General features: G+C 45.4%; 1 protein-coding gene across 1 annotated transcript; it reads left to right on the top strand.

The window, feature by feature from the left end:
* Positions 1–710: 710 nt before the first annotated feature.
* On the top strand, positions 711–16790 carry LOC141967950 (myosin heavy chain, skeletal muscle, adult-like). Its single transcript, XM_074922227.1, has 38 exons — positions 711–917; positions 998–1141; positions 1235–1391; positions 2940–2967; positions 3065–3176; positions 3365–3457; positions 3588–3651; positions 3744–3842; positions 3949–4052; positions 4151–4289; positions 4946–5064; positions 5182–5331; positions 6083–6253; positions 6592–6901; positions 7039–7109; positions 7867–7954; positions 8048–8165; positions 8774–8897; positions 8990–9126; positions 9231–9486; positions 10286–10528; positions 10759–10935; positions 11022–11167; positions 11255–11345; positions 11433–11822; positions 11973–12099; positions 12269–12387; positions 12767–12963; positions 13356–13539; positions 13625–13790; positions 13943–14067; positions 14223–14531; positions 14633–14836; positions 15107–15232; positions 15327–15497; positions 15584–15688; positions 15832–15927; positions 16523–16790. Exons 1-38 carry the CDS (start codon positions 711–713, stop codon positions 16676–16678), a joined length of 5823 nt encoding a protein of 1940 aa, XP_074778328.1. The 3' UTR covers positions 16679–16790.
* The last annotated feature ends 3463 nt before the right edge of the window (positions 16791–20253 follow it).

Raw genomic sequence — 20253 nt, 5'->3', positions numbered from 1 at the left:
TTACTTCTGAAGGGAGGGCTTGGTTATGATAGCTGGAATTTTCAATCTGTTTTCCGTGCCATCTTTTTATTTCCAAGTTAAAATCTATCTCTGGAATACTATAGAACATAAGAAGAAAGTTACCATCTTGTTAATATACTAGCTACTGACTTAGAACATCTGATATAATGACACGTTAACCCTAAGTTATTAACTGTTAGTCCAGTTACCTTGAGATAATTTTACTATATTCATTCCTTTTTTCATAGTCATACCCATTGCAGAAAGAATTGGACTGAGCCTGATAAGGCGTATACAGTGTGAAAGTAAGTAAATTCACTTTCCACAGATCATGGTCAATTAAAGAATTTCTTGCAGACTCAGCACTAATAATTAAAGGCAACAGAAGCAAGAGATTTGTTTTGTGTTTAGTTCTTCAGTATACCAATAGTAAAATGGCAAAATGATAATCATTAATAAAAATTCTGTTCATAGAAGACTGAAATATAAAATGTGTCTCATTCTCAAGTGGAATGTAAGTACTTATGTGTTCAAATCAAAACTAGGTTTCAAAAAGTGTTATCAAAAATGACATACTAGTTTAAATACTGGAAAGATAGAAACTGTAAGAGATTGCATCACTGGCATGGAAAACTATTGTCTAACTGATGGAAAGTGTCTTTCTTCCACCTCAGAGTCTTCTGCTGACGTGTCTTCAATTAAGTGCAGACATGACTTCTCCAGATGCTGAGTTGGCCGCCTTTGGGGAGGCGGCTCCTTACCTCCGAAAGTCAGAAAAGGAGAGAATCGAAGCCCAGAACAAGCCTTTTGATGCCAAGTCATCGGTCTTTGTGGTGCATCCTAAGGAATCCTTTGTGAAAGGGACAATCCAGAGCAGGGAGTCAGGGAAGGTGACTGTCAAGACTGAAGGTGGAGAGGTGAGTAAGAAACAAAGCTGAAGGACACTATCTGAATCCCACCCTCAGCTCTTAGCTGACATATGGTCTTCCTCTGACAGACCCTGACCGTGAAGGATGATCAGATCTTCTCCATGAACCCTCCCAAGTACGATAAAATCGAGGACATGGCCATGATGACCCACCTCCACGAACCCGCTGTGCTGTACAACCTCAAAGAGCGTTACGCAGCCTGGATGATCTACGTAAGTACCAGCAGCAGTCTTCCTCTGGGCAGCGAGGAGGAACTGCTCTGCCAGGGTAGGTGGAAGCCAACGTGCTGTCTCCCTTCCTCACAGACCTACTCGGGTCTCTTCTGCGTCACTGTCAACCCCTACAAGTGGCTGCCGGTGTACAACCCGGAGGTGGTGTTGGCCTACCGAGGCAAGAAGCGCCAGGAGGCCCCTCCACACATCTTCTCCATCTCTGACAACGCCTACCAGTTCATGTTAAATGGTGAGTTGCTTGATAGCTGTTCAAATGATATCATAGTGTGCACTTGAGGAAAAATCTTCCTTTTCTCTGCAGATACTCTTTGAACATATGGAGATATGTTTACATGTTATGTGTCAGCTGAGTAAGCCAGAATGCCTATCTTTAAATAAATATCACAGAAAGCATATTGGTAACATTGTAGAGGCAAGTCTAGAATTTAAGTTCTGTAATTGTGCAGTAAAGTTTGATGGAAAGAAGAATTAGCAATGCTACAGAAGTGTTGGTGCTCTATATTAACAAAAAGCATGGAATCAAACATTACTAACTTAATATCCATGTCAGAAAGTAAGAAAGAATCTCTAGAAATTGACGTTCTGAATAAATTGAATCTGAATAAATGCACTATCAGACATTTTACTCTTAGAACCCCAAGTGATAAGGAATTGTCAGATGAAGAAGAGGAAGCCTAAAAGTATACGATGGAAAATAAAAGATTGGCTGAATGGTTAGCTAAGAAATGCCTATTACTTATGAAGAAGTATAATTCAGACTTACAGTGAATAATACTACAGAAATTTTGGCTCAGTGCTCATTAGGGCAGGAAACAAAATGAACTTTAGTAATTACTTGGGGGGGAAAAAAAAAGAGAACATTAAAAAGTCGAACACTGATGTCTTGAGTCATGCAGTCAGTTCTAGTTTTCTCACATTAAAAAAGGAGATAGTGGACCTGGAAAAGTTGACCAATGGATAAAATTATATTCATAGGCATGAAATCAATTCTGTATTAACATCAATTAAGTAGGTAAGACCTTGATGACAGTGGAGAGAAAACTGAGGGGATATATAAAAGAAATCTATAAGTTCAAGTGTTGTATAAAAATCGAAGGTTGTATAGAAAGCAAGACTAGAATTCTTTCTTTCCTTCTGTCTAACATTTGAACATCTAGGAAGCCTCAAAACAACTATCAGTTGAAACATTTTTTAAAAAGCAAAGGTAAACACAAATTCCATACAACATACTTAAGTCCTGGATATTCTTTATTAAAAAAAAATATATGTCTTAAAGGTCTAATTCAATTACTAAAATAAGGTGATTAATTAATGCAAATTCTATGCAAACTATTACATACAATTATATTATGCCTGGCTCAAAAAAATCCTTGAATTCAAGAGGGCTTATGGTTTGATCTTGCAAGACTCTTGAGTCCCCAGAAAGTGTCAATTATTTTATGTTGCATGTTTAGTAACTTTACTCATATTGACATTACAAAATAACATCTGGTTTTGGTTCTTTCTTATATACAGAAATATCAATCTTGATTCAAAGAAGCTAGTATATTTTATATTACAACCGCATCCAAATAGGACTTTATTTTTTTTTACTGGGGGAGCACCAAACAATGCTGAAAGGGATCAAACGCTACATTTCCAGGGCATTTTAACTGGGAATTAGCTACATATTGTTCCTACAATCTTAATGAAGCTTCAGTTCACAGTTACTTTCTCTCATAGATTTTGATTTCTTTACAACTGAGCAGCACTCAGAAAAATCTCTGTCTTTCCACAGATCGTGAGAACCAGTCGATCCTGATCACGTATGTAGGTCCCTTCTCGGGTCCCTGTGGGGCTGCCCGGTGCTGGGGGACCTCCCGCCTGACCACACGCTCTCTGCTTCTCTCTTTGGTTTCACAGCGGAGAATCCGGTGCCGGGAAGACTGTGAACACAAAGCGTGTCATCCAGTACTTTGCAACAATTGCAGCGAGTGGGGAGAAGAAGAAGGAGGAGCAGTCAGGCAAAATGCAGGTGAGTCAGGAGGAACAGATGGAACACTTGCCATGTCAGATAAACACTGTCATTGAATAATTATCAGGCTGTAGAGCAAGTTTGAGGCTCAAATCATTAATTATTAGATACTGGCTTGAATCAAAGCTTTCCTCTGTTCCTGAGATGATTTTTGGAGAGGATAACCAGCAATAATGATCATTCTGCAGGGAACGCTTGAGGATCAAATCATCAGCGCTAACCCACTGCTGGAGGCCTTTGGAAATGCCAAGACCGTGAGGAACGACAACTCCTCCCGCTTTGTAAGTTGTTGCTTTGGACCAAAATGCCCCCTCCTTATAACAGCAGTGATGATGGGCTAGTGGTGTTCTGACATAAGGAGATGGCAATGAAATGTACCGAGGCTGAAATGCTTCTTTTTCCCCTTAACAGGGCAAATTCATCAGAATCCACTTTGGGGCCACAGGCAAACTGGCTTCTGCCGACATTGAAACCTGTAAGACGCTCTCCTGGCCTGATCCCATTCTTTCCTAAATTCCCAGCTCCACGTGCGTTCCCGTGCCTAACTCTTTCCACCCTCCTTGCCAGATCTGCTGGAGAAGTCCAGAGTCACTTTCCAGCTCAAGGCAGAAAGAAGTTACCACATATTTTATCAGATCACCTCCAACAAGAAGCCAGAGCTAATTGGTAGGAAGGATCATGATGTCTTTTTGAGGATGATTGCTGAGCAACAGTTCCCTCTGTTACCTGGTTGGCAAAACTAAGCCTATGCCTTGCCTCTTCCTGCTTTCAGACATGCTCCTTATTAGCACCAACCCTTTTGATTTCCACTATGTGAGTCAAGGTGAGGTCACTGTTCCCAGCATTGATGACCAGGAGGAGCTCATGGCTACAGATGTAAGTGACACAGCAAAAAGGTACCTAGTGTACAAGTCTCAAAGGTGACCTAGGTGACCTACTAGGACCCGGATTTTAATTCTTTGTTTTTTCTGCAGAGTGCCATCGACATCCTGGGCTTCACTGCTGATGAAAAGACCGCCATCTACAAGCTGACGGGGGCTGTCATGCACTACGGGAACCTGAAATTCAAGCAGAAACAACGAGAAGAGCAGGCAGAGCCCGATGGCACAGAAGGTCCTTAGCAAATGACCTTTTAACAAAGAAATCAGTTTTGGGAAATAATTTTTTTAGACAGGGCAAAAGCAGTAGCTTCATCAAGTGAAAACTATAATGTTTCATTTAGTGTCCATTAAGCTGCTAACCTGATTCTCTGGCTCCTGGCCTGTCTTACTGAATTCCTTCAGTCAGCTTTTTTTGGGCTATTTTCATACATTTTTCCATTTAGCATGCAGAAGGTCTTTACAAGCCTTTTTGAAGAGGAAGCTTCCCTAATTTCATACATAGGCTCTGGCATGTACGTATTTGTCCTATTGGCAGTGCAGACTGTGGCCTATTTAAATATTAGAGGTTTCTTACATCTTGACCTAGATGCCATGTTGTAATCTTCACGTGTTTTTAAAGGAGAGGTTATTAAAAGCATTGTTTCAGTTTATAAATTTAGTTAAAAATAACAAGGAAAGTTTTCCAACTGGTAACAACTTTGAAAAAAACCCCACCAATATTGTATTTCAAAGGTTTCCTGTATTCAGTATTCTTGATGTGATACTAGATTAAATGATTTTCAGTCAAGAATTTTGAACATTGGTGTAATTTCTGAGACACACACCCATTGATCAAATTCCAGTCCTTTTCCAATGATAATTATTTTCTTTGTTTCTCTTGACTCTCAGTTGCTGACAAGGCTGCCTACCTGATGGGTCTGAACTCAGCTGATCTGCTCAAAGCCCTGTGTTATCCTCGAGTCAAAGTTGGGAATGAATTTGTGACCAAAGGTCAAACTGTGGAGCAGGTAAAATAACTGGTTACTCGAAATACATGGCTATGAATCAGAATTTCTTTTAAGACAGTTAAAATTCCTTAATATTTATCTGTACAGTAACCTTTGTGCATCTCCCCTTGGTTTTAGGTGAACAATTCAGTGGGTGCTCTGGCAAAGGCTGTCTATGAGAAGATGTTCCTGTGGATGGTGGTCCGCATCAACCAGCAGCTGGATACCAAACAACCCAGACAGTACTTCATTGGTGTCCTGGACATTGCTGGCTTTGAGATCTTTGATGTAAGGAACAGGGATTTCACAACAGCTTCATGGAAGGAACAATGGATATTAAGAAAATTCTAAGACTTCTTTCATGAAGAATCAGATTTTTTATAAAAAATACAATTGTCAAGAGATCTCAGAATTAAAGAAACCGACCTTTTCCATAGTTAGATCTTAACAAGAAAGAGACTAATACCACAGTGTGCAAAAATATTAAGCTTACTTAAAATAAAAGGAAAAAGGAATAAATCTGTGACAAAGCATCTGGGCCAAAGGTGTAGAAAATATGCAAAGATATTAGAAATACTCATGCTCTTGGTGGGAATTATTGACAGATATTAGAAAATGTTCATACTGTTGGTGAAAGAACCCCAAAAGCTTCCATACCAGTGCATAGAAATATCTAGAGCCACTCTCTTAAGAACAGAAAAATATTTGAGTAGCAAATCGTGGCAATTTTCATGATCGGGGTGTTGGGAGAGACAGAGTCTAGTGTGCTGTAGTTATTTACTAAATTTGCTTTAGAATTCAGAGATTCCAAAGCACCCGTATTATATGGAATGATAGCAAGGAAACAAAAAAATCTCTGTATTACAATGAATTAGAGGTCTTTTCTCTCTTCAGAATGTAAGTACAGTCCCACTGAAGGATTTCTGGGACAACAGGTAAGGAAGGGGCCTGATACATAAAAGGTCAGAATAAGACAGGGAAAAGCGTGGTAATGAAGACTGAATCTTGAAAACATTGAATCTTTTTTTACATTTGGTAGTTCAACAGCTTTGAGCAGCTGTGCATCAACTTCACCAATGAGAAACTGCAACAGTTCTTCAACCACCACATGTTCGTGCTGGAGCAGGAGGAGTACAAGAAGGAGGGAATTGAATGGACATTCATTGACTTTGGCATGGACCTGGCTGCCTGCATTGAGCTCATTGAGAAGGTATCCTTCCTGTTGAGATGCATGATGTTGGAATTCTCTAGTTATTGAGGGACACATAAAGAATTTTTTTTTGTCTGGATGAATATGATAAATATCACATACTAAAGTGCTCTGCACTTCTGTAATTCCTAAGCATTAGTTAAAGTAGTTCCATAAGTAAAGGTGAAACACCAAGGATGAAAAATTATGAACCTCAGTTAATTTTCTGTGGCATATTCTCCAGAAAAGAACACAGTTAACCTTATCCTCTGATTTGTTTCACAGCATTTTGTCCTAACATTAGCTTCTTTCCAACCAAAAATCTGTTTCTTCTTCTTGTCTGTTGTAATGTCTTCCAGCCCATGGGCATCTTCTCCATCCTGGAAGAGGAGTGCATGTTCCCCAAGGCAACTGACACCTCTTTCAAGAACAAGCTCTATGACCAGCATCTGGGCAAGTCCAGCAACTTCCAGAAGCCCAAGCCTGCCAAAGGCAAGGCTGAGGCCCACTTCTCCCTGGTGCACTATGCTGGCACAGTGGATTACAACATCACTGGCTGGCTTGAGAAGAACAAGGATCCCCTGAATGAAACTGTCATTGGGTTGTACCAGAAATCATCGGTGAAGACATTGGCATTACTCTTTGCCAACTATGGTGGAGCAGATGCAGGTCAGCTCCGTGGAAACTGTGTTTTTAATGTGGGACAATGTTGACAGGATATCAAACAGGAAACCCTTAATATCAAAAAATTGTTCAGTGTTCAACATCAGTATTTTAATATTATTTTCCCCTTCTTCCCTTTGCAGAGGGTGGTGGTGGCAAAAAGGGTGGCAAGAAGAAGGGTTCTTCTTTCCAGACTGTCTCAGCTCTTTTCCGGGTATGTACCTGTTTGCTCACTTTGTGGCCTTTTACTTGAAGGAAAAGAGTTTAAAATTTGAAAAGTGATGTTCTAACTAATGAAGTCCTGTAGCAAGAGGATGAAGAACATTATTTACTATAGGCAAATTTTCTTTCCTAAATGATGTACTAGTTTCTTCTCTGTTCCACATGGAATGACATTGTCTCATTTATATATCAAAATGAAAACTATTTCAAATGTTTGAGGATATTGTCATTCAGAACTTTTTTTCATACACCTCTCTTTTTTAAGCTAAATATGACATTGGAATTGGTAAATTTCTTTCAGCTGTGGCACAGAGTTCAGAATATTTTACCAAAGGGAGGTTTTGGACTTGTGAATAATTTTGATATTGCTACTATGCAAAATTCAGAAGTAATAAAACAGTTCTGAAAAACAGAGAGACTGCCTTTAAGATTATCACATATAAAAGCCCAATCACTGTATTGATTCAGGAGGGCAAGCACAGGGAATTATTCATAACTATCAAAGCAATGAATCTCATATCAAATGAGTTATATTCCATTTTGATTACACAGTAACCAAAATATATTTCCTTTTAATAGGTTTAACAGTGAAAGATGAAGGCATAAACATTTGTACATTTATATGGGAATTTCGCAATCTAGTTAAAACCTGACAAATACTTACTTTTTTTCCCGTGGCTGAAATACATGTATCTTCAGGGATGTAGGTCTTTATTTGTTGAGCTAAACTTTGACTTGTCATCTCGCAGGAGAATTTAAACAAGCTGATGACCAATCTACGCAGCACTCACCCCCATTTTGTACGATGCATCATCCCAAATGAAACAAAAACACCTGGTAAGGGGAGCCAATAGGATAAAAACTCAAGCTAAGAAGCTCTTCTCCCGGGTGTCAAACAACGGGGTAGTCCCTAACGATGGTGTTTGTTAGGTGCCGTGGAGCATGAGCTGGTGCTGCATCAGCTGCGGTGCAATGGTGTGCTGGAAGGGATCAGAATTTGCAGGAAAGGATTCCCCAGCAGAGTCCTGTATGCTGACTTCAAACAGAGGTAAGAGTGCTCCACCTTTGTGCCCATTCTTTTCCTGTTCCACACCTTCTATATCCTAAATTACTTAAGTATCATATTTGTTATACTACAGTGTTCAGTGTATACACCCTGTAATCTAATCACATTACCATAGACTACTTCGGAAAAAAATGAGGTAACATAAAAGTTTCTTTCACACATCCATTTTACATTTGAACAACAACACATATTTACACTCAGTGTCCTAAAAATGTCTGTGTGCTGCCTTCAGGGAGGTCTGTACCTATCAGCGATGTAGTCAGCTGTTGCTGAAAATGACCCACTGAGAGATCTTGCTGAGAAGTAACTGAGTATACTAACGCAAATATTTTAACAAGGAACTGAACAGTAATCTAAAAATAGTTCACTGCCAGTTCATGATGATATGACATGGCTGATGATCAGGATTCCCTTGGACTCTGAGTTAACAGTATGATATCTTCAGTTATACTGTCTTGAAAGAATAGACTGTCTCTACTACATGACATTACTTGGTCAGACAACCAGAGGTTGCTGAGAAGGCTGTGGGGTTTGGTCGCAGTGGTGGTGTTGTCAGTGTAGATACCTTCATGTTCTGCACTCTCCTACAGATACAGGGTGCTAAATGCAAGTGCAATTCCAGAAGGACAGTTCATGGATAGCAAGAAGGCTTCAGAGAAGCTTCTTGGGTCCATTGATGTGGATCACACCCAGTACAGATTTGGACACACCAAGGTAGAAATGAGTCCTGCATTCAAACACTGTGTGACTCTCAGGTAGCTATGCACCAGCTGAGAATGATGTGCTCTAATGTTCCCTTTCTAAAGGTGTTCTTCAAGGCTGGGCTGATAGGCCTGCTGGAGGAGATGAGAGATGAGAAACTAACAGAGATTATGACCATGACACAAGCCAGGTGCAGAGGATTCCTGATGAGAGTGGAGTATCGGAGAATGGTGGAGAGGAGGTAGACGTTTCTCACCCTCATATCACATTCTCACGGGTCCCAGCAAATTGAGTCTAAATCCATCCAACCCAATGTATGCAATAACCATGTGGATTTCATTTCAGGGACTCAATCTTTTGTATCCAGTACAATGTCCGAGCATTCATGAACGTGAAGCACTGGCCCTGGATGAAGCTGTTCTTCAAGATCAAGCCCTTGCTGAAGAGTGCAGAATCTGAGAAGGAGATGGCCAACATGAAACAGGAGTTTGAGAAAACCAAGGAAGAGCTTGCAAAGTCTGAGGCAAAGAGGAAGGAGCTGGAGGAGAAAATGGTGGCCCTGCTGCAGGAGAAGAATGACCTGCAGCTCCAAGTGCAGGCTGTGAGTAATCACCGTTCATTTGTCCCTGGGAGAAGAACAATATGCAGCCAGAATGCTTCTTACCCTAAGCAGAGACTTGCAGGAAGCTGACTAATGTTCATCAGAAAAAAATCTAAATCACACACCCTGAGACACACTAGCTTTGAGGAAACAGGTACAGGCAGGGGCATGATGTGTCTCGTGGCAGCCCCACGTGACACCTGGCATTCCTGCTGTCTGGGGAAAGAGCCATGTAGCACTCGCCAACGTGTAACCCACAGCAGAGCTCTGAACTGGAAGGGAAGTATCTCCAGCTACTCAACTTTCAAAGCAGAGTATCTGTCTATCAGAGTAAAGGCAAACCTGAGAAGGACCCACTTGGCCTACTTAGAGCTACACTTGAAGGCACTGATTACTTTCCAAAACATGGATACTTCCCATTCAAGCTCAATTAGGAGAAGGCAGTTTCTTCACACCAAACAAAACACCGCTTTCGCCAGTAAATTATTTTCACAAAGCCTTTACTCTGCAAATATTCTAACGTTTGTGACGAGTCAATTAAAAAGAAAAAGATATTGAATACTATTTCTGTCAATTACCCTCCCTACGAGGCATTTTGAAGAGACAAAATGAATTTAGAGTCAATGCTGATTCCAGGGGACAGGGTTTCCCGGTAGCCACTGGGCAAGACCTTCCTGTTGCTGGAGTGGAGGGCCTGTTTCTGCCTCCATTTTAACACGTGACTACTCTGTGATACAGAAGACAGAGCAGAGAAACTTCAAAACCTTGCAACCCATAAAAATCTGTGTCTCCCCACCAGGAAGCAGACAGCTTGGCTGATGCTGAGGAAAGATGTGACCAGCTCATCAAAACCAAAATCCAGCTGGAAGCCAAAATAAAGGAGGTGACTGAAAGGGCTGAGGATGAGGAGGAAATTAATGCTGAGCTGACAGCCAAGAAGAGGAAACTGGAGGATGAATGCTCAGAGCTGAAGAAAGATATTGATGATCTTGAGTTAACGTTGGCCAAAGTGGAAAAGGAAAAGCATGCCACTGAAAACAAGGTACACGCACAGACAGTCACAATAAGGGGGAAGGGAGAGATGCCTCTCACATCAGCCTGGTATCCTCAGAACAAAGCTAGGTTTGGAACATGCCAGGAGCATCACTGCAGGGCAGCTAGGCATGCAAGATAAAAACCAAGCTCCTGGCTAAACACTGCAAAGTGAAAAGGTCACTGCACTAACAGTCAAGTCTTCTACACAGTCTTTTGGCACTTGCTTGCAATTACCAGGTGAAAAACCTGACAGAGGAGATGGCAGCCCTGGATGAGACCATTGCCAAGCTGACAAAAGAGAAGAAAGCCCTCCAAGAGGCCCATCAGCAGACACTGGATGACCTGCAGGTAGAAGAGGACAAAGTCAATACGCTGACCAAAGCTAAGACCAAGCTGGAGCAGCAAGTGGATGACGTAAGCACAGAGGTGTACAGCAAAACCAGGACAGGTAATAGAGTTAAACCTGACTGATGGAGCAATGATGGTCCTGTTTGTTTTAGCTGGAAGGGTCCTTGGAGCAAGAGAAGAAACTGCGCATGGACCTTGAGAGAGCCAAGAGGAAACTCGAAGGAGACCTGAAGCTGGCCCATGACAGCATAATGGACTTGGAAAATGATAAGCAGCAGCTGGATGAGAAACTGAAGAAGTAAGTGTGGCTGTGGGGCACCTGAGTGCTGGGCTGGTGCACTTGTCTTTCCTCTTTGAGCTCTGACACGGTTTGCTTTGCCCACAGGAAAGACTTTGAAATCAGCCAGATCCAGAGCAAAATCGAGGATGAGCAAGCCCTGGGCATGCAGTTACAGAAGAAGATCAAGGAGCTGCAGGCAAGCCTCTGTCTCTGGCCCCCTCTCACCAGTCTGAGGTCAGGAAGGAGGAGGGCATGGGTGTGAAGGGTCCCTAATGTTCCCCAGGCTCGTATCGAGGAACTGGAGGAGGAAATTGAGGCAGAGCGAACCTCTCGGGCAAAAGCAGAGAAGCATCGGGCTGACCTCTCGAGGGAGCTAGAGGAGATCAGCGAGCGCCTGGAAGAAGCAGGAGGGGCTACAGCAGCTCAGGTCGAGATGAACAAGAAGCGTGAGGCAGAATTTCAGAAGATGCGCCGTGACCTCGAAGAGGCCACGCTGCAGCACGAAGCCACGGCTGCCGCCCTGCGGAAGAAGCACGCGGACAGCACAGCTGAGCTTGGGGAGCAGATTGACAACCTGCAACGCGTGAAGCAGAAGCTGGAGAAGGAGAAGAGTGAGCTGAAGATGGAGATTGACGACTTGGCCAGTAACATGGAGTCTGTCTCCAAAGCCAAGGTACGGGATTGCAGTGGAGCATGCCCACAGGGACAAACTATGGCACACAGGCTACATCTGCCAGCCACGTTTTCATAACAAAGTCCGTGCTGTGAGGATAAGGCAGAGTCCAGGTGTTCATTTCCTCTCCTCCTTGTTCTGGCTCGGTAGGCAAATCTGGAGAAGATGTGCCGCACTCTGGAAGACCAGCTGAGTGAGATTAAAACTAAGGAGGAGCAGAATCAGCGCATGATCAATGACCTCAATACTCAAAGAGCTCGTCTGCAGACGGAATCAGGTGACATTTCCTCATTCCTGAGGAAGACCTGCATGCCATGAGGATAACACAGTGTGCAAAGTTATGGCTGATATGACCTCTACGGGCTACTCATGACTGCATGTGTTTACAGGCAAAAATTGTTACATTATTCATAACCAGGTGACTTTTCCCCCTTTGCTCTTCCCAGGTGAATATTCACGCCAGGTGGAGGAAAAAGATGCCCTGATTTCTCAGCTGTCTAGGGGCAAGCAAGGATTTACCCAGCAAATTGAAGAACTCAAGAGACATTTAGAGGAAGAAATAAAGGTCTGGAATGACTCTACTGCAACATTCCTTCCCCAAACACATGTAGAGCTGGAGGGAACACCAGTAATGCACATGCCCCCTGCTCATTAGCCAGAGAGGAAAGGAAGTGTAATGATTTTGATGCTGGAGGAAGCCATCCACAAGGCTTGCAGAGATTCTACCATACTCTCTAAGACAGGAGTCAGACACATATTACAGAGACAGCAGGTTACTTTCCCCAGAGCACCTGTCACTAACACGTCCTGATCAAGCTGATGTTCATTATCTCCCAGCTTTGCATTTGCCTAATTAGTGTTTCATTCTAATTTCACTGTCAGCTTCACTGTCAAGAGACATCTCAAGTCAAGTATTCAGGTTACCAATCCCAATGTCCCCACAGGCCAAGAACGCCCTGGCCCACGCCTTGCAGTCAGCTCGCCACGACTGTGACTTGCTGCGGGAACAATACGAGGAGGAGCAGGAAGCCAAGGGGGAGCTGCAGCGCGCCCTGTCCAAGGCCAACAGCGAGGTGGCCCAGTGGAGAACCAAATACGAGACGGATGCTATCCAGCGCACGGAGGAGCTGGAGGAGGCCAAGTACGTGGGACACGGGATGCGGAATGCCTGGAGAAGGCTGAGCCTGTCAGGGAAATTGGAGCGTCTTCGAGTGCATTAGGACAGGGGTGGGATGAAGGCAGCGATATAGTGTCATTGTGGTAGAGGGAGGAGAGGGAGAGAAAGGAAGAGTTTGGTGTGGAAAAAGTGTGGATTAGAAGGACAAATGGAGCCTTTATGGCTAGAAATGCTGAGACATGACAAATAATCAGTAAGTGCTAGGAAAAAGTCTTGGTAGATGCTTTAGGCTTCTTGTAATCTTGGAACACTGTGAAAAGCACTAGTCTCGAAGCCCCCAAGGTGGCCAACTGCCCTCTTGTGAAAATTGTCTCTGCTCTACGTTCTAACCCGGAGCTCTGCTTATCTCCTGCCAGGAAGAAGCTGGCACAGCGCCTGCAGGATGCAGAGGAACATGTTGAGGCTGTGAATGCCAAATGTGCCTCCCTGGAAAAGACAAAGCAGAGGCTTCAGAATGAAGTGGAGGACCTGATGATTGACGTGGAGCGATCTAATGCTGCCTGCGCGGCTCTGGATAAGAAGCAGAAGAACTTTGACAAGGTCTTTGGGCTCCAGCCCCGGGGCTCCTGGGCAGAGCATGTCCTCCCGACTGCCACCTGCATACTGACGCCCCGTTTCTCTTCAGATCCTGGCAGAATGGAAGCAGAAGTATGAGGAAACGCAGGCTGAGCTGGAAGCCTCCCAGAAGGAGTCTCGCTCTCTCAGCACGGAGCTCTTTAAGATGAAGAATGCCTATGAGGAGTCCTTGGACCACCTGGAAACGCTGAAGCGGGAGAACAAGAACTTGCAGCGTAAGTGCCTGGCCCTCTGCTCCTGGCAGGGCTTTCTCCCTGCCCACCACTACCGCCTGCAGGTCTGCAAAGATACTTGTCACCTTGGTGTGGCTGGGCCCTTCCCCTTCAGCTCTGAGCCTGACCGTGCCACTTCTCACCCTTCCTTGCAGAGGAGATTTCCGACCTCACGGAGCAGATTGCAGAGGGAGGAAAGGCGATTCATGAGCTGGAGAAAATCAAGAAGCAGATTGAGCAGGAGAAATCTGAACTGCAAGCCTCCCTGGAGGAAGCTGAGGTAGGTGCTAAGAAATGGTGTCCAGACTGAAAGTATGGGAGTAGTTATTTGCAGACATGGCAGGAAAGCAAGCCCAGATTTCACGAGGTACTGCATAAGAGACTACTTAGAAAGGAAGCAGTAGTTTGAGCCACTGTTCCTGCTGACTTGTCCAGGCCTCCCTGGAACATGAAGAGGGGAAGATCCTGCGCCTCCAGCTTGAGCTCAACCAGGTGAAATCTGAGATTGACAGGAAGATCGCAGAGAAAGATGAGGAGATTGACCAGATGAAGAGAAACCACCTCAGAATCGTGGAGTCCATGCAGAGCACCCTGGACGCCGAGATCAGGAGCAGGAACGAAGCCCTGCGGCTGAAGAAGAAGATGGAGGGAGACCTGAACGAAATGGAGATCCAGCTGAGCCATGCCAACCGCGTGGCTGCAGAGGCACAAAAGAACCTGAGAAACACGCAGGCAGTGCTCAAGGTCTGTTCCGCAAAGATGCATATAGAAGAATGTCTACCTTACATTTTTAAGACCCAGGAGTGTTGTGCCACCTTATAATGTCTCTTTCCTCTCTTTTACAGGATACCCAGATCCACTTGGACGATGCTCTCAGGACACAGGAGGACCTGAAGGAGCAGGTGGCCATGGTGGAGCGCAGAGCAAACCTGCTGCAGGCTGAAGTTGAGGAGCTACGGGCAGCCCTGGAGCAGACGGAGCGGTCGCGGAAAGTGGCTGAGCAGGAGCTCCTGGATGCCACTGAACGTGTGCAGCTCCTCCATACCCAGGTCAGGCACTCTGCATGAAATGAGTCCCATTAGCCAGGGATATCACAGAATCCAACTGCTATGCCTCTTGGAAGTGACTACCATATACAGTCCTGAAAAGCCATGCCGTAACTATGGCCGGTCCAGCCAGCCACCCCTCTCTGGTTTGCTGCTGTGGCACTAAAGAAGACTCCTGCATTAACGTCTTTCATAAACAATACTCACACTTTCAGCTCCTGAAGTGGAGGCATTAGTTCTAACTGTAAAAAACATGTCTTTGCCTTTGCACAGAACACCAGCTTGATCAACACCAAGAAGAAGCTGGAAACAGACATTGTGCAAATTCAGGGTGAAATGGAGGATACGATCCAGGAAGCCCGCAATGCTGAAGAGAAGGCCAAGAAGGCCATCACAGATGTGAGCTGGGGGCTCCTTTCACTGCTAATGGTGGATGTGTTCTCCCCCAAATGTCTCCAACCCCAAAATGGCTTTCACCCTTTGCTCCCTTCAGGCAGCCATGATGGCCGAAGAGCTGAAGAAGGAGCAGGACACCAGTGCCCACCTGGAGAGGATGAAGAAGAACCTGGACCAGACGGTGAAGGACCTGCAGCACCGTCTGGATGAGGCCGAGCAGTTGGCACTGAAGGGAGGCAAGAAGCAAATCCAGAAGCTGGAGGCCAGAGTGCGTAGGGCTTTGAGTTGTGCGTGAGAGAACGTGTCATGTAAGTAAGCAGCACGGAAGCTCCAAAGCCGGGCTTCTCATTGCAGGTGAGGGAGCTGGAAGCGGAGGTTGACGCTGAGCAGAAGCACAGTGCTGAAGCCGTGAAGGGCGTGCGCAAGTACGAGAGGAGGGTGAAGGAGCTGACCTACCAGGTAAGGCAGGACGCCTCCTTGGGCTGACAGAGCTTTCTCACAAGTAGCCGAATTTTGCACACACCATCCCCAAGGGGAACTGTTAACCACACACGACGCAGAACCAATAATTCATTCTGTTTGCTGCTTACAAACCACTCTAGTCTGAGGAAGACCGGAAGAATATTCTCAGGCTTCAGGACCTGGTGGACAAGCTGCAAATGAAGGTGAAATCCTACAAGAGGCAAGCTGAGGAGGCTGTAAGTATTGCTTGAAGACTGGGCAAGAGTCACCTTCCAGCGGGGCAGCATGCTCGTTGAGATGAGTACAAATCCCAGGAAAGGGGCATGAGAGGAACTGCCAAGTCTTGGCCACGCCACGAGGCCTTGCAGAGTTCTGGGCACCCTGTGCTCAGGGATGAACTGAGGGAAGTTCTGCGGCCTGTTTGATACAGAAAGTCAGACTAAACAAACCCAGGGCTCTCACCTACTGACTGAGAAGTTCCTGAGTCTCTGCTACAGACCAAAAGCAGAGGGTTTCAGGGTCTTTCTCCACCTGCTAAGCCACACTGATAGTTGGGCATCAATAATGGGGGAATAAGTCCAGAAATGACAAATCCAAGTGACAGAATTGCTCCTCAGGAGGGACACAGTGCCGCTGAGGCTTGTCACAGTGGGGCCCTGAATAAGGGAGGATGAGGAGGTCTGTGTGAGGCTTCCGTGTAGGCGGTGGTGGGTGGGGGGTGGAGGTTTTGCCTTCCCCCAGGGAAGAGCCGCAGCCCCGCAAGGACGAGGCGCAGGAGGAGTGAAACCCCTGCCCTGGGCTCCTCACCACCGACTCCCTCTCCCCGCACAGGAGGAACTGTCCAATGTCAACCTCTCCAAATTCCGCAAGATCCAGCACGAGCTGGAGGAAGCTGAGGAGCGGGCTGACATTGCAGAGTCCCAGGTCAACAAGCTCCGTGTGAAAAGCCGGGAGTTTCATAGCAAGAAGATAGAAGAGGAGGAGTGAGGATGTCATGAGGCAGCAAAGTGACCTGAGGGATGCACAAAATGTGAACCTCTGTCGCTTTCGCCTGCAATGAATGTTTGTAACCATGTCAATGTCTAGAGAATAAAGATTGTAGATTCCTCTGCATACAGATCATGAGTGGCTTCTCAGTTCCCCATGTTTTGGTGGTTTTGTGTGCCTAGCTAGCCATGGGATCCCATTAAACTTTGGCTATTGCTGAATGTTTAGCTTGTGTCCATTATCTGGCTGATGTGTAGCACATGTTTTTATTTCATCATCAGTTAAAAGTATAGGTAATTATGTAGTTTTCCTTGGTAGAGGAAGGGACATAGAAGATGACCAATTTGCAACAGACACAGCACCGTTTAGGTGTTTCACTGATACCCCACAATTATACAATTTTTCTTTCTACTATCTGTTTCCTATTACCTTCACCTACACCTCTTGGCTGCAGAATTCCATAGAGCTGCTGGGCACCTCACAGGGCCACATCATGACAGTATTTTTGGGGGGGTGAGAGGGAAAGGAATGGAGAGTATTGGCAAATACATTTTCCTTCATTCAAACCCTGATCTGAAGAGCAGAGGCACAGTGGGCATGTACAGCCATGAATTCTCACGTGCTCTCTCGCCCTCTCAGCTGCATTAGTCCTATGCGTTATGTGTTGCCTTTCAAGAGAAAGACACACAGGCAGTGTCATGGTTTGTTAAAAGACAAACATATGCAGAGATGCCTGCCGAAGCTGCTATTTTCATAGCACCAACAGCTCTGTGCTTCGAGGTAACTTCTCTCCCTTATTTTCAGAAGGACCAGACAACCTTGGAGGTTTTTTCTTAGAAACCAAAAAGACTGAAGGAGCTCTGGGTGAGAGATGAATGCTAACTGAACCACAGAATCACAGAATCATCTAGGTTGGAATGGACCTTGAAGATCGTCTAGCCCAACCTCTAACCTAGCACTGACAGTTCCCAACTACAGTATATCATTCACCGCTAAGTCGATCCAACTCTTAAACCCCTCCAGGGATGGGGAATCCACCACCTCCCTGGGCAGTACTGACAGGTACAAGTATGGAGAAGAGCTGCCCCACAAAGCCTGCTAGGGAACACTGAGCTTCAGTGACTGGGGGTAAGGCAGGAAACACAAGGACATCAGGTCTTCTGCTGTTGAGCTGCCTTGTCAATCACTGCCTGCTTGCACAGCTGATGATTACGGTTACACCATACTACGACTACACCCGCTGAAAAGGAGGACACCATCAGGATGAAAAATAAAATGGAAGAAAATGAAATTGATGGATTGAGAAAACATCCAACAGTGGTTCTCACACTGAAATGTCCTGAAAATACTCCTAGGCTAGTCAGCACCTTGGGCACGCCTGTGTGACAGATTCTGAGGAATGCCTTATCAACTGTAACCATGTTAAACTGTAACCATGCTTAATCTTACACTATAAATCCTAAGGCGTGTTAATTATAATGCCACTGTCAGCAAATCCTGATTCGTCCCACGTACTGATGCTCTGTTGATGAATCTGTGACTGAGAGTGCCCACTGAGCATAGCAGATAATAAGCTTTGAAGTAAAACACTACCAAGCGAGACACTGAAGGTTACATTTTGTTGACTTGGGATTTGCTGCCATACATGAGAAGAAGAGCCATTTCCCCCTGACATGTTACTTTTGGAGTCAGGCTGCTGTCACCTGCTAAGTGCTGATGCCAAGTGGGGGAATCGTTGCTCTGTAAGAGCCCATAAAGGAAGATCTCTCAGAGAAAGTTTTAAATAGATGCAGTTGATGTGCTCCTCATCTGGGCTGCAGAGGATCATGGATCTATGGCAATCTGAACAAGAAGCAGCATGCTGTCTTTCCCAAGCACAAAACCATCATTTCAGTAATAGCACCAGCAAGAGGACCAGCAACAGAATCTGGAAATTCCTTTCACTGACAGTTTTGTCAGAGAAGCTCAATTCAGCGGCTCTGTTCTACAGGCACCAGTGAATCCGTCTGATGAGAATCCAGGAACGCTGCCAGCTCCACAAGGTCCCTGTCACACCTCCCCATGGCGCAGAGGAATCACCCAGCACCTGAGCCTTGCTCCTGGGGTCTCAGGACAGTGCTCTTACACCTTCCACGGAACAGGCATGCCTCACCCTCTCACCATGCCAGCAGCACAGCCCCAGCATCAACTGGGGAAACAGAGTCCAGCACACAGGAAGGCTTTGGAATCAAAGCCCAAAGAGGTAAATTCCAGGCTTAGATAATGCGTGAGGCTGAGAGCAGTGTGCAGTTGTGGGATGGCTCTGCTCTGAGACCCTGTGAGTTACCCTGCAAGATACCAGCTAGTTGGAGGCCCTTCTCGGGGAGCTGAAGAGAGTGTTCTGGAAGGGAAACAATATGCACCTGTGCTGCCTGGCAAAGCACTGACCAAGTGAAGTGGTCATTGCAGCTTGAGCTGGAGAGGATATGAGATACGTTGTCCCAAATCTACTTGCTTAGAGCTCAAACAATGTCCCCATCTCTCGGGTTAAACTCAGACTTTGCCAAGTACAAGCCTCATGGAGCGAAAGGTGTGTCCCTAGCAGCCTTTAGTGGGTGAGCAGGGAATCTCCTCAGGACAGGGGATGCAAGGACTGTTAGAGGACCCTCACACTATGGCTGCTGGCTATCTGCTGGCGTGTTGCCACCATTGTTTCATTTCTGACCCATTTCCTTCCCTGTTCTTACCCAAGTGGCCCGTTGCCCTCCTCACCTGCCCTGTAGCAGGAGCCCTCCAGGTGCTTTGATGGGTGATGGAAAGGGCATTTGGAAGGTCACCCTCTCATCCAGGACCCACTGCCCAGCAGCGACTGCTTCCAGAGATGTTAGCTGAGAACACAAGAGGCGTCTGAGTAACTACACAACTTGGGCACTCATTCAAGTGCAGCTTAACTTCAAATGAGAGTCCTACCAGCGTCTCCGCTTACCTTGCCAGTTGGATAATCTCGTCCTTCTCCACTGAGATGCTCAGTCTTCTGCAGGCTGCTGGAGAGAGGAGACACAACCAATAGAAAAAGCTGTGAGTTGAACTCCCTAAAGATAATATGCATTCATTTCTGTTTTCCCTGCTGTGAGGTCAGGGAAGACCTGAAGAAATTGTTCCCTGAGTGGAGAAGCAGCATGAGGGGAAGGCAAAAGGCCATCCCGGTCTCTTCATGGCTACTCAGAGATAGGATATATCTTAACCAGATAGCCCACAACCACCAATGTGGAGTAGACATGGTATGCTAGGCGTGGAGAAGGCACTCCTCATATTTAATTCCACATGAGTCAATGCCCGTCAGCAGAATAAATGGGTTTCTTGATGAGGAAAATGCATCCCTACCACACGCAGGCTCCAGCACGCAACCATGTCTTAGCAGAAAGACAGGGAAGAAGAGTTTTCCTCCAAAGGATTAGGGTGCTAGTATTTCTGTCCAGCTTGGGCTGGCGTTCCTGGGAGATCTTCTTTTACACGGAGGACTGCTGTCTGAAGAAACACTGCTGAAGTGGAGGCTGGGCGTTCCATGTCAGGCTGCCCATCTGGTGTGGTGATGT

This window comes from Athene noctua, chromosome 18 (assembly GCF_965140245.1).
Source record: "Athene noctua chromosome 18, bAthNoc1.hap1.1, whole genome shotgun sequence".
NCBI classification, from domain to species: Eukaryota; Metazoa; Chordata; class Aves; order Strigiformes; family Strigidae; genus Athene; species Athene noctua.
This window is presented reverse-complemented; position numbering and strand designations above follow the sequence as displayed.

Coding starts and splice junctions, on each gene's coding strand:
- LOC141967950 (XM_074922227.1), top strand. CDS start 711: ATGACTTCTCCAGATGCTGAGTTGGCCGCCTTTGGGGAGGCGGCTCCT. Junction 4,053..4,150: donor AGGAGCTCATGGCTACAGAT/GTAAGTGACACA, acceptor TTTTTTCTGCAG/AGTGCCATCGACATCCTGGG. Junction 8,898..8,989: donor ACAGATTTGGACACACCAAG/GTAGAAATGAGT, acceptor CCCTTTCTAAAG/GTGTTCTTCAAGGCTGGGCT.